This window comes from Lepisosteus platostomus, chromosome 12 (assembly GCF_059453375.1).
Source record: "Lepisosteus platostomus isolate fLepPlt1 chromosome 12, fLepPlt1.hap1, whole genome shotgun sequence".
In the NCBI taxonomy this organism is placed as follows: Eukaryota; Metazoa; Chordata; class Actinopteri; order Semionotiformes; family Lepisosteidae; genus Lepisosteus; species Lepisosteus platostomus.
Window position 1 is genome coordinate 35315453 of NC_142622.1, and position 13409 is coordinate 35328861.

At 37.5% G+C, this 13409-nt stretch overlaps 1 protein-coding gene across 1 annotated transcript; it reads left to right on the forward strand.

Moving 5' to 3' along the window:
- Positions 1-1652: 1652 nt before the first annotated feature.
- Positions 1653-5563, forward strand: LOC148651471 (transcriptional repressor scratch 1-like). Its single transcript, XM_088601781.1, has 2 exons — positions 1653-2369; positions 3358-5563. The coding sequence occupies exons 1-2, from the start codon at positions 2255-2257 to the stop codon at positions 4080-4082; spliced, it is 840 nt and encodes a 279-aa protein (XP_088457907.1). The 5' UTR covers positions 1653-2254; the 3' UTR covers positions 4083-5563.
- The last annotated feature ends 7846 nt before the right edge of the window (positions 5564-13409 follow it).

Here is a 13409-nt window from a genome sequence, read left to right on the forward strand (position 1 = left end):
AGCTTCTATTTTTTCCCTTTTTCAGCTGAACTCAGCAGTTCTGGGGGAACATTTCGCACTCGATGAATGAGCTGTTCCTGTCTTTTTAATAAACACATCAGGTCACCTCAGTTAGAGATGGAGGGCACAACTGAGTTTTGTTAACTGCACAAAGGCGCAGTGTTTCTATTGATTAAAAGATTTGATTGAAAGCTTATAGGAAATTGTTTTAGGTTTGCTATTTTACCTAGAAATACCTACCTACAGGTCTTTCAAAAAATATGCTCTTTCATTTAACGTCATCATGGATAAATATATTCCATTACACTTTACCAAGACAAAACTGTTTTTTCTGTAACTTTAAAACGTATAATCACAATTCCACGGGGGCATAGACCAAGAATAATACCACTAATATATATGCAAAATTAAGTTTGTTATGAAGTTAAGATAGATCTTTGATTAATACATTATAAACTGAATATTTCACTTGAACAGCAAAAAAAAAAAAAAAGATTGTTCAAACTGAAAGGCTAACTTTTGAAAAGAACTTTTCCAACAGAGTCTGGATACTGTACCTTTAAATTTAGCTCATCCACTTAAGACGAACCACAAAAAAACTGTCAAAAATCCATTGCATCAAATGCTGAAAAAGCCCCTAGAAGTGAGAGAAAATTAATGTCGACGGGCTAACTATAGCAAACGAACTCTAAAACATTTGGTTTTAAACAACTGTAGGGGTTCATTAATAAGACTGAAATATGACACTGCGTGCCGTCCTGTCAAGATCAACACAAACCTGCTGAGACGTGCGTTGCAGAAACGAACAAAAATACATGACTTTAAACAACAGAAAAGACTATTGCTCCTAGATCTCTGTTAATTACGGACATATGGCTCCTAAAGGAATCATTGAGGAAAAAGACCTTCTGGTACCTAGCTCCGCTCATTTGCATAACTTGAACACCATTGGTTTACAGGGTGTGATGTAGATGGGTGACCTGCAAACTTTAGGCCACATCCAATCCTTGGTTTAGTGGTTGGTGGTATTTTTCTGCATTGAAACAATGGAGAGGGAGGGATAGTTATATAAAAGTTGAATACAGCCGCATCTCTTTTTTATAATAAAAGCTCTGCTTCTCTTTGGTTTCCTTTAGGCAAATGTCAATAGCACGGTTTTCAAAACAAATTTTCTGGGGTTGGACGCAGATAGATTGCTGATAAAAATATATTTACAAATATCCATAAGAGGCTTCATTTACAATTACAGGTGTGGGATTACCGAGATCAGCTCGTTTTTATTAAAAAAAATGTTAACCGGTACATTACCGATTCTCTGATCGAATAGGAACCTTTGGTTGTTTCAGATTTAATCATCAGGAGTTATGAGCCTACATGTACATGAAACTAAAGAAAAAATAACTTCGCAACCAGTGTCATGCACAATGTTTGAGTTAAAACTCACTGTTATTAAAGCTTCTTTTCTCTCTTTCAGAAATGTCCATTGTTATTATAATTTTTATTATTATGATATTTTAAATTATTTTAGTAGAAGATGGCGGTTTATTTAGCAAAATAAGAGAAAGGGGAGATGAGGAACAGCATCAATAAATCATTCTAGCCCCATGTTGTTCCCGGGAGATTTTTTGATGGATTAAATTAAGCACTACCATTTCCATCTACCACCTGATCGCGGCCCTATAAATCCCAACAGCTGATCAACAGACTTCAGAAATTCAAGACCTTGAAACAGAGAGGTTGCAAGAGAGACTGGGAGCTGTCTAGCTATTACGTTCTAGGGAGATTTTTTTTTATATTATTTTTTTGTTCTGTTTGTTTCTCGCAATCAAGGGAACAGCGATCTTCCGCAGTACAACACATTGAAGGTGAAACGTGCCAAAAAAACAAAAACTGGAAGGTTTCCAGTTTCAACGCGAAATAAAAAAAATCTATATATTTTTAGATGTACAGTAGTATCGCAGAGGCAGCACGAAACAGCAACAAGGGGATCTGTAATGCGGGAAGCTATCCGGTGCTGAATTACACGCGCGTGTCACAAAAGGGAGCTATCCAGTGCTGAAGTTGCATTCTTCACAGCGAGAAGAGGTATTGCAGAACATAGGCTTGTAGCGAGGACTGCGTTTCCCCTTGTGCTGGTATTTGAATTTCTGCACAGCCAGGCCAAACCGCTGTGAACTAGTCTGCATTCACCGTTGCTAAAAGAGAGACATTCGGTACAGAACGAGTATTTTTTTTTTGTGCAGTATTTAAAACCATGCCAAGGTCCTTCCTGGTTAAAAAGGTCAAGCTCGACGATTTTTCATCTTCTGATCTCGAAAGCTCTTATGGCACATCCAGGACAGATCTTAGCGTGCGGCTTCACGAAAAAGGTAAATCGACCGAGTGCATTGTTCCAGTACTACTTATTTTGTGCAACAGCCGCATTTTTTAACCTTTGTTCTTCACAGCATGCAAAAGTTGCACGTGTGCGTTCTGCATGTTTCGCACGTCTTTGTTTATGTTGATCTTTTTAAGGTTTTTCTAAAATGAGAAGTATTGTCAGCATCAAGCTTCAGCGACCCACGGTCTTGTTGTGTTCAATCGAGCCACATATCTGTTGACTCTGCAAATTTCTTGTGGCAGCTTTCTGTATATTCGACCCATTTGAAATACAAAAATACGTGAAAAACAAAGAAAAACAGTGTTGTGTCACTGTCTTGACAAAATCGAAATTTCTTTGTAGCCTATAACTGCATCGTTTAACAGTGTACTTTTTGCTTTGACAATATGACCTGTCCTTTGTTTTTACATTATTTGTCCGAGAATGCCGAAGCTTAAACAGCAAAATAAAACAATTACAGTACTGTGTTAAACAGTTTGTTCACATTTCCAATTATTACTTGCCTTCCTCATAATAAAGACTCGGCATACAATTACTACAATTGCATAACTAAGTTTGTTGGTACTGTACCTTCGTAGAATCTTTAATTCGTTACCATTTGCTACCATGACTTCTGGCAAAAAAAAACATTTGAACAGGATTTGTGACTTGAATACTTTGTGGCTCCACTGTTGGCAATCTCATTTATCATGTATTTTGTGTTGAAAATGGGTTACCATGCTTATTAAAATTGAGTGATATTGATTAATGAGATCAATGCAGAAAAGAGAAGCTTCACAGGTAGTCAGGTACATTCATTTTCTTAGACTGTACTGTAAATAGCTGAGATACTGAGAGGCTCTGAAGTACTGTAGCTGCGAAATTAAGTGGAAAAGTGCCAGAAATAGCTTGTTGCATCTATTAACCTGAGAGTTCTCACCCTAATCCCTATGTGCATATAAATAATTGAATAAAGATCTTGTTCTTTTCAACGTTAGGCTACATTAGCGACTACATCACCCCATCTGTGTATGATGGCGAAAGCGACAGTACCATTAAAGTACCCTCTCCTGATCCCATCTATGATGGTATACACGGTGATTACGGCGCGCCAGATTCAGACCAGCCAGACAGCCCCCAGTCGGAGATCACATCTGGTTACATCAACGGAGACAATGCTGTGAGTGAAGGTTACACTGTCGATGCCTTCTTCATCACGGACGGCAGGTCGAGACGGAAAGTCATAAGCAGTCCCAGGACCATACAGCGCCACACTTGCAACGAGTGTGGGAAAACCTACGCCACGTCTTCCAACCTGAGCAGGCACAAGCAAACCCACCGGAGCCTGGATAGCAAGATGGCCAAGAAATGCCCAACCTGCGGGAAGGTCTATGTATCCATGCCAGCTATGGCAATGCATTTGCTGACCCATGACCTCAAGCACAAATGTGACATCTGTGGCAAAGCCTTCAGCAGACCTTGGCTTCTGCAGGGACACATGAGGTCGCACACTGGCGAGAAGCCCTTCGGTTGTGCCCACTGCGGAAAGGCCTTTGCGGATCGTTCCAATCTCCGCGCCCATATGCAGACTCACTCCGCTTTCAAGCACTTCAAATGCAAAAGATGCAACAAGACCTTTGCCCTGAAGTCCTACCTGAATAAGCACTACGAGTCCGCGTGTTTTAAAGGCGCGTTCTCGCCTTTGAGTCCGCTTGAAGCATGACTTCCGTATCGAGAGAACACGCCAGAAACTCAAAACCAGTTCCTTTTGTTTTGTTTTTTTTTCCCCGTTCGTTCTCCATTTCCTTCTTGGAACTTGACAATAGCACACTTTTCTCAGTGTTCTTCAGTGATGGAATGAAGAGAAAAAAAATGGATTTTTCGCATGTGCTTTAGAAAGACTATCGTTTTCCTCCTTCATTTTAAAGAAAAAAAAAACAGAACGATAAAGCCCAATCTATGGTTTGCTGGAACTCCGAAGACATTAAAAATGTCGATAGCTGTCAAAAAGGTCAAACCTGCTTGTGATTGGATAAAAATTTACTGCTGCCAGTGACCACAAAAGTGATCACCTCTGAGGTAAACTATTTATTTATTTAATTAATTATTATTTTTTATTTATTTTGTGTTTGTAATGGTTCTTTTTAACCTTCTAAAGTCTTAATTTGCACTTTATAATTTATTATTTTGCCAGCCCCTGTTCTTTAATATGCCAAAGCATTTGCCACTTTCTGAATAATATTTTTTTAATCTTTATGTTGCTATCTTTTTGAAGTAATTGCATGCAAAAAAAAAAAGATTAAATCTATGCCAATTTACGAAGCTTTTGATTTTGCCAAAACCTAGATAGTATCCGAGGGCAATATTACTTGGGAGACTCATCATGAACTATAGAGCAATAATGACGTAATGCATGGTATTTTTAAAAATAAAGAAACAGTATAACAGTTTTTTTTAAAAAATCAGGTATGGTTTAATCCAGTATTCTTATTAGTCATACCGAAAACCAATATCAGGGAAAATGCCAATGTAGTGTTAGAGGATAAAAGGTTAACTGAAAAATAAAAAAATAAATAAAATAAATCTTCCTTTCGTATATGGTTATGCACTGCCTGCCTCTAATTTAACGTAGTATTAGGACATAGGCTTGAGGTGCTGAAAGATCAGCTCCAAGCAGTTCAGAACATTTCTCCAAATCTGCGGAACGCCCACTGAGGCAAAAATACTGGCACCCCATTGTCATTTCACTTAGTGGGGACAAGCAGTGGTGAAAGGCCATGTCCTTACAAGCCTGACTTAAGACTATTTGCACTGTATTCTGACTTAACTTGTTGGAGAGTAAAAGATGCCTTGTTTTTAGCCACGTGGAAGTCCCTCAGATTTGTCCTTAAAGCACTTCATTTTAGACATTTCCGACTTAAAAACGATAAGTAGCACAAACAACTTATAGATTCAGGTAGAAGGAACTTGTATTAGCTAGACCTCTTTTTTTGTACTATGAAAAAGGAATAAACTGTTTATTGCAAGCCTTGTAAATACTCCTTTGGAACTTAAGATTTTTACAACTGTAAAGAATCGAATTATGTTATTTCTGGATATTTTTTTCCCTGGGAATTTTTGAGCCAGTATTTGAATGATGTAAGCACAATGACACCAGGCATTTTGTCGCACTTCATAATAAAGAATAAACAAAACAAAAAAAAAGCAACTTGTGTTTTATTTCCCTTCCCTGCTCGCGGTTGTGAATGCGTTGAAGTTAGCTGATGTAGTCAGAGCACACGCGAGTGCTGACGGATGAGAAGCACATAACAAACTCTTTTTAAACAGAAAAAAACGAAAATCTGAATCCCGATTGAAACCACTTCAAGCTGCTTCCATGGTTTTCCTGGTGGCATTTTGTTTTGTCGCTGATCACGTTAGGTGCGTGGAGTCGTGTGTGAATGTTATATCATTCTTGCACTTCAAGAAATAGTCAATGCTACACAAGGCCGAGTTGATGAAGCAGCACATTTCAGGTGTCGACTTCTGGATTGTTTAGGAGCTGCTCAGCAGATATGTTTTCTGATCACGTAGAGTGGAGAGTGATCTTGGTGTTTGCACCATGTCACCTTTTTCACGCATTCTGATCCTACAATTGTCCTTGTGACCCATTCACCACTGATTAAATTTACATATAGAACAAAGAGAACTCCTCTGAATTAAATCAGAACCTATAGAGACGATGAACATTAGTACCGTATCAAGAAATAAGAAGGCCAAATAAGCATGTTGCCTCTTCTTCTTATTTTTTTACCAATAAATGTCATGAAGTGCACAGACATTAGTTTAAGATAGACTTAAATGTTATAAATAGATTAAGCCTCTTCCTAATGTTTTGAAGCAAGGCATAATTGATTTTTAGAAAAGCATGTTCTATTGATGTCTGTATGTGAACTCCACTTTCCATATCAATTAGCTATAATATAATGTCCTTGTGCAGGAAACTTGCTCTTTTACACATTTAATGAGTTTACACATTTTGTTTATTGTTACATTTAGGGGGGTTAATTCACACCCTCCAGAGCCACAGTCCAGCAGATTTTATAGGTCACCCTTGACTCATCAGTTTCGTAACACTGAGAACATTTTCATTTTGAACACTTAAGCAGGTGATGTGTTCAATTATGAAGCTGAGAAAACAACTGAAGTGAAAAATGCCCTGTAGCTCCCAAGAACCACAATCAGCTATTCCTGACTTTACTAAATTGATCCAAACTCACGTATTCCCACTCCTTACAAATTAATGATTCAAGGGTGACCTACAGTATTAAGGCCACTGGATTGTAACTCTCCAGGATAAGGTGTGATTTAGTATCTTATGAAGTTCCCACTGAAGAGCAATTTATGTAAAAACTGGGTTTTCAGATTCATACTCGGGGCTAGTATAACTGCATTGCACACTGACAGCAATATCCAGATGCAGTTTATTGTTGAAGCAAAGTTAACTGTTTTTTATAGGGAAGAGGCTACAAGTGCAATTGTATGTGCAGTTTAGCACACAGACGTAGTTTTACAGAAGCTCATCGATTAGACATAGTAAGCATTGTGCGTTGTGCATTTTCATACGTTGAATACAATGAAATTACATTATGCATACTCACATTTAAAAAATAAACTGTATTTCTGGAGGCTAATCATCAATTACAATAGACTCCTCCCATTTGTTAACATTCTAGTGTTATTATGTTCTGAAGTAAAGTCTGAGACAAGCAATACTATCAACCTTTCCTGAACTTTTCACTTTTGAATGGTGAATTCAATCGCATATTGCACATACACTAGACAGTATAATTCTAGTGGTACTACATACACTCCTGTACATTTTAATAATTAATATTCAGAATTCTCTATATCTAAAAATGCAGCTTGAAATCAGGTGCTCCTCACCTGCACTGTATGATGAGTACTGTAAGTTCTACAGTAAATGCTAAACCAATCCAGGTGACAGGGTCAAATGATTTCTCAGACATTGTGAGAAAAGATGCTTTACTCAGCATACTTGCAACATAACGGACATGTTGAATACAGCTCTTGAGACACTATACATTCTTATCTCATGGTCCATATTTCATTTATAGCAAAACCATTTGATTATTCCCCCAAACAGAAGCAACCATTTAAAAAAATAATCCCAAAATGAATAAAATTTGTCAGTGTCTAAATTAATGAGGCATGAAAAATAAGCAGGTTTCTGTTGTTAGTTCATTAATTCACTAATCAAACAGATTTTGTTTCTTCTTTTTTCCTAACCTACATTTCAGTGTATATATTCCTCTGCAGAAAATGTCCTGGTGCAGAGCACAAAGCATCTGGTACAAGAGACACTGTAGTTCACTGTGGAGGCATTGAACGGCTGAAGAGCTCTTTATTACTTAATGGAATACCCTTAAATTTTAATTGGCAGCTTCAGAGGCTGTAGAGGTTTAGTGGTTTCTGGTCTATGACTTTAACCTTGAGAGACCATATTCCCAAACTGGATTGTGTCTCCAGCAAGATGTGCCTGGCGATTTTAAATAAATCCCCAGTGAACTGTATCAAATATAGGGCTATACAGTACCACTGCAGAGTGTCCCCTGGCTAATAGATTCAATACAACAGGTACTTTGCAAGATACTAGGGCATGTTCAGAATGTTAAAATGTTCTTTCTGTCTGTAAATATTATTTAACAGGTATTTGCTTTTAACAGAGCATAGTTGAATTATGAGAACTAATTAAATGTTTCAGTATATTTTACGCCGAGATTAAATAATTTATTTTTTCCTCCATTGTACTACCTCATACTATATTGGTTTAGAAACATAGGCTTTCAAACTGAATGAGCAAGTTAGTTTGGAATGCCTCTGGGCCAGAATGATTTTTATGGATTCTTTATAAATAGCATCATAACACTCCCACAACAAAAAAATGATCTTTCATATTTTTTGTTGGTCTGAAGTGAACAGTGTACAGGATTAAATCCGAAAGCTGTATTTCCTTTCTGGATCTTGTCAAGGTCAGATCGTGGGTGCAACAATATGGGAATGCATTCCCAGAGTTCATACATTTGGACACTGAAGAGCACTGCTTAATTCGCGTACACTAAAACTTTGAAGAGCTTTGAAAGTCTCACTGAAAGACTCTGAATGCAAGCTTCACAGGCAAACTGAAACATCCGACAGCTCTGTAAATTGGTATTCAAAGCATAAAATCAGACCAGCCATGTAACTTGCCATACAAAAAGTGTCACCCCCTGCTGGTAATATTTATGAACTTGTGGAATGTATTCACTTCACTTCAGAGTGCTCATTTACTGTAGATCTGCTAATATAGATGTTACACCTCAGAAGTTAAAAGCATTATAGATGAAGATTATAATTTACTTTTACCCCATATTTCAGCATTAATATTGGCAGTATTGACAAGCAGTGTCTTTTAAAGTGAGTCAGGAACTACATTAAAATGGATTTCTATATATTTCCCTTTTCCAAAATTATTACAAGTGTTATCTATAGATAGGAGAGGAAAGTGTTTAGATCTCTATGAAACAGAAAATAATATTGCACACCTTTTCTTAATCGGTACCAGACATTGATAATAGGAATAACAGTTTCTTGCTAGCAGAAGCATTTTTATCACAAGAAAAAAAAAGTTATTATTTAGTTCTGGTAAATGAAGGTAACTGTAGGTAATAGGTAACTGTACTTTGCAATCTACTACTGTACAGTATATCATTTGATTCTTCTTATCCATGCTATAAACAAATGCCATCACATACTGTAATAGACTGCATATTGTATACTGTATAACATTCAGTTACCATGTGTAAACTGTTGGTAAATAAATTTGTACATAAAAGTCTGCAGTTCAGGTTCTACAATTAATGTTTGTCAGACAACACATACAGGCATTCCTTGCCAATGATGGATACTGAAAGAGCACATAGCAGGAAACTGAACCAGAAGGCATTGTGTCTTGGAAGTATTTAAGAGATTCCAGTTTGCTTTAACTGCTGTCTGGCATTTAGACCTATTAAGAATTATAACAATCAGAATCTGGTAATACTTCATTTCAGGGAATGCAAGTCACACTTTATAAAAACATAGAAAACCTAGTTAATAACTGTATTAGTTACGTAGCCATTAATGAAGACATAAATCCTAAATTATTCAGCAATTAATCATCAGTAAGGGTTACATAGTGTTATGGTATTGACACTGCACTGATGCTATCTCCAAGTATTGTGGGTTTTGAGGTATTAATACTTTTGCACCCTTTATACTAAACTTTTACTGGAAATCCCTTTAAAATAGCATGTTGCTCACCGTATTAACAAGAATTGTGCTCCACAAAGAGGATTTTACTAAATCATACTTGATTGGAGCCGCAGTGCTCGATTATGTTAATGTGTACTTTCATCTAGATGGCCGAGCCCTTTATCTTCCTATTCAGCGAAACAGAGCTACAGTACGTCTCTCTCCTCTTCCTTCTCTCTAATGTCTATGCTTTCTCTGTCTTTCATTCTTCGTTACATGTTGATAGCTCAAATTATGATGCATTTTTTTCTGGGTCCATTGATGTCACTTGCATATTTAGAAACTAAATAAAAATAATACTTGGAAGAATGCTGTTTTAACCTGTTGAAAATGAAGCATCACTACAGAGTTGTTTCTGAAGACAAAGATTCTTCACAACAGAATGAGTTGCACTCCCCACCCTAAACTACAGTATTTTGCAGAACAAACCCCACAAAACAATGAGTATTTTCTAAAGTTACTTTGCTGTGCATTTAATTTGGGTCACATCCATGTGTGTTGTCAATGAAGCACTAAGAATTTTGAACATGGCATTAATGTGATGTCATGCACGTTGTCTCGGAGTTCCTGCAGAAGTCAGCATTGCACTGAACAAGCACCTGTAGGGCTCTATGGTACGTCCAGGTTTAGGCAACCAAACTTCTAAGGGAAGTAATATTTTTGCCACTTTTTGTTCAAATAAAGACACAAATGAGGATGATCTCCATTCTCAAAATGAATTTTGGTTGACAAAATCAGCACATGTTGCATTGTTGCATTGTTAAGCGCCTTGGGACCACCTTGCTGTGAAAGGCGCTGTATAAAAATAAATTGAATTGAATTGTCAATACCCGATGGAGGACCTTACGATGGTAACTAATGGCTGTCGCTGGACACAAGATGACTTCTATCACTTTACTTTTCTTTGTGCCAATTCCTTTCTGTTAATTCAAGTCCATACCATGCCCTGGATGAATGGCATTGTAAAAAACAAAAAGGTTAAAAGGAACATTTACTATCCTGTCATGAAATTCTGGCTCAGGTGTCACTATCGACAAGGCAGAAACAGGATTGTTATTCCTCCTGAAGCAATTCCTAGCCCGCTTCAGATATTTACAGATGTGCCAGGCTTTCGGTGGGAGAGCAATAAAATCTCTTCTGTGTGCCTTACCAGCGTCACAAAACTGCTTGTGATTAGATATTTCTGACCCCATTTGTGACTTAAAATGAACATAGTGGTCCTCCCAACAGGAGATTCATATTCAGACATGATACGGATGGTGATTACAGACTGTCCATCGTAGTCTACAAAGCTCCACGGTGTCCTCAATGAAAGATGGAATGACTTCCTGCCACAACATGTACAGTACTGTACATTAACATCGTGTTAATGCGGTGTACCAGTTTTGAGAAAGAGACGTTGTATTCTGAGCAAGCATGACAACGTCATGCACTAACACTTTTTGAATTTTGGGATTTCTTGTGGTGTGGTATGTCCTGTTGTTATTGACCTTACAGTATGTAGATTTTTTTTAAACCCAGCCTGAAAATCATTGCGCAAATTTTGTGTGTATGAAAACACTCCATCCTACAATTCATCCCACGCATTGAAAACAAGATGGCTTCTCTTCCAAACAAATTCCAATAAACGTTTCAACGAATAAAAGATTGGGGGCAAACATGACTGTCGTGATTAAAAAGGTTAAACAACTCCTTAATCCATCTTCATCCATCCATCCATCCATTTTCTGACCTCTTTATCCTTTGTAAAGGAGAAGGAGCCAATCCTGGCAAGCAACAGGTGTAAGGCAGGACACGCCCTGGTCAGGACACTAGTCCATCTCAGGGCACACACGGACACGCAAACACTCACATCAGGGCCTATATTCTCAGAAATCAAATATGTCTTTTGGCTGTGGAAAGAAACCAGAGCACCCAGTGGTAACTGCTGCAAACACAGGGGAAACATTCAAATGGCACTCCATGACAGTGAAATTGAACCCAGGGCCTTACACCACTGTGCCACAATGTGTCACTTCATATAAAACTTAAATTTAAATTTATACCTTTACACTTGCTTTTCTACATTTGTATAAATGATATATATATATAAATGACACATTTATACATTTGATTTTCTCATACAAATGGTACGAAAGAAAACTTGCTAAATTCAGATATATTGATACTGAATTTTTTTTTACTTTAAGCAGATAACGGAAATAAAGATCATACAGTATGCACCTGTTGCATTGGAAAATAACAGCTATGGCTAATGGCATTTTTTAACACATTTTGAAAGGCTAAGAAGAATCTGAGATACTACTGAGATATGCTACTTCTTAAAGAAATCCATAAAAACATATTTTAAATGTGTCAGAACAGATGTAGATGTGTCAGTACAGATTCTTGAGCAGAAGCTTTAAAACTAAGCTTTTTCTGGATGATTTCCCCAAGTCAATAAAAATGATGGACATTGTGATTTCATCTTTGCTCTTTATGTACAGTCATCACCTCTTTCTGCTCTTCTTTAAGAAGTCTGAGGCCCCAGTTTCACAAGCCTTGAAACCACACTTGGGAAAGTCTTGCTCTCTTCACACATTTGTAATAAAGACTTGATCCCACAGTCATCAATTTGCTGAAAATCGTTATCTATTATATAAAAAAAGGCTGCTGGTTTGGTCTCTTGAGCTCAAGATAATTGCCTGGCTGTAACAGCAGAATCCATTACTTAGAAGGTAGCAGATATAAGCAGACTTCCAGTCCTTGACATGTTTGCTTACAGTCTAGTCATAGAAGTTCAGGGCTGTGTTGTCTTAAACATTGTTTAGCACCTGGACACAGTTTTCGATAAAGGCCCAGTTTTCTATAAACCCTGGGTAAAACCTTTTGCCATGACAAAAAAAATCAAAGTATAACAAATCCAAATGGGAAGAAGAGTCAGAAATTACTTCTCCTTTTCAATGAAGTTGCCTTTCAGCTTGCCGTTTTTTGCATACAGGCCAGTTTAATAAAGTTTTTTCATCAATTAGAAGAAGTGATGCCAACTGTGGTATCACAGCAAAGACAACAAAATAAAAAATGCATCAGCCTCTGAGACATTCTTTTTCTTTACTCTTCAGTAATTTTTGGAGGGAGCAGCAAGTATCCTCCAGCAAGTGCTGTAGCTAGGCAAATATTTTCAAACGAATGAAAAATGTTTCAGGGGTGGAGAAAAGGAGGGGGTGCTGACCCAGTTTGGATGACATGTAGCTGAAGCAGCTTGTGAAACAGCACAGCGAGTGCATTTTTAATAGCTGCCTCTTCCATGTCTCTTCATACAAGGAAGTGGAAATCCTTTAGCTGTGTTAAACCTTTGTTGTTTAATTACAAGATAAACTTAATCACTAAATGCCCCTGTGTGTATTTTATTATTCGGTTGTGGTTCCTACTCAGGGCTAAAGTGAGCAAATCAAATTGAATCAACGTGTTTCACTTGCTAAGTCTGCTCACAAGCTTGTTGCTGTACATGTTTGATTAGGTTTAACATTTTTGAAAAATAATACAGGCCAAAAGGACTGACACCGGTCAAGCTTGAGGATTTTAACCATTAACCAGCAGTGTGTTTCGTGCACGGACATGATAGGCCCAAGGTTTGACAGTTCTTGAGGTTTAGAGCAGAACTGGTGCTTTTGTTTCATGGCCTCTCATTTCCATGTGCTGGGAATGAAAACATCATGCATATTCAATGAGAATAAAA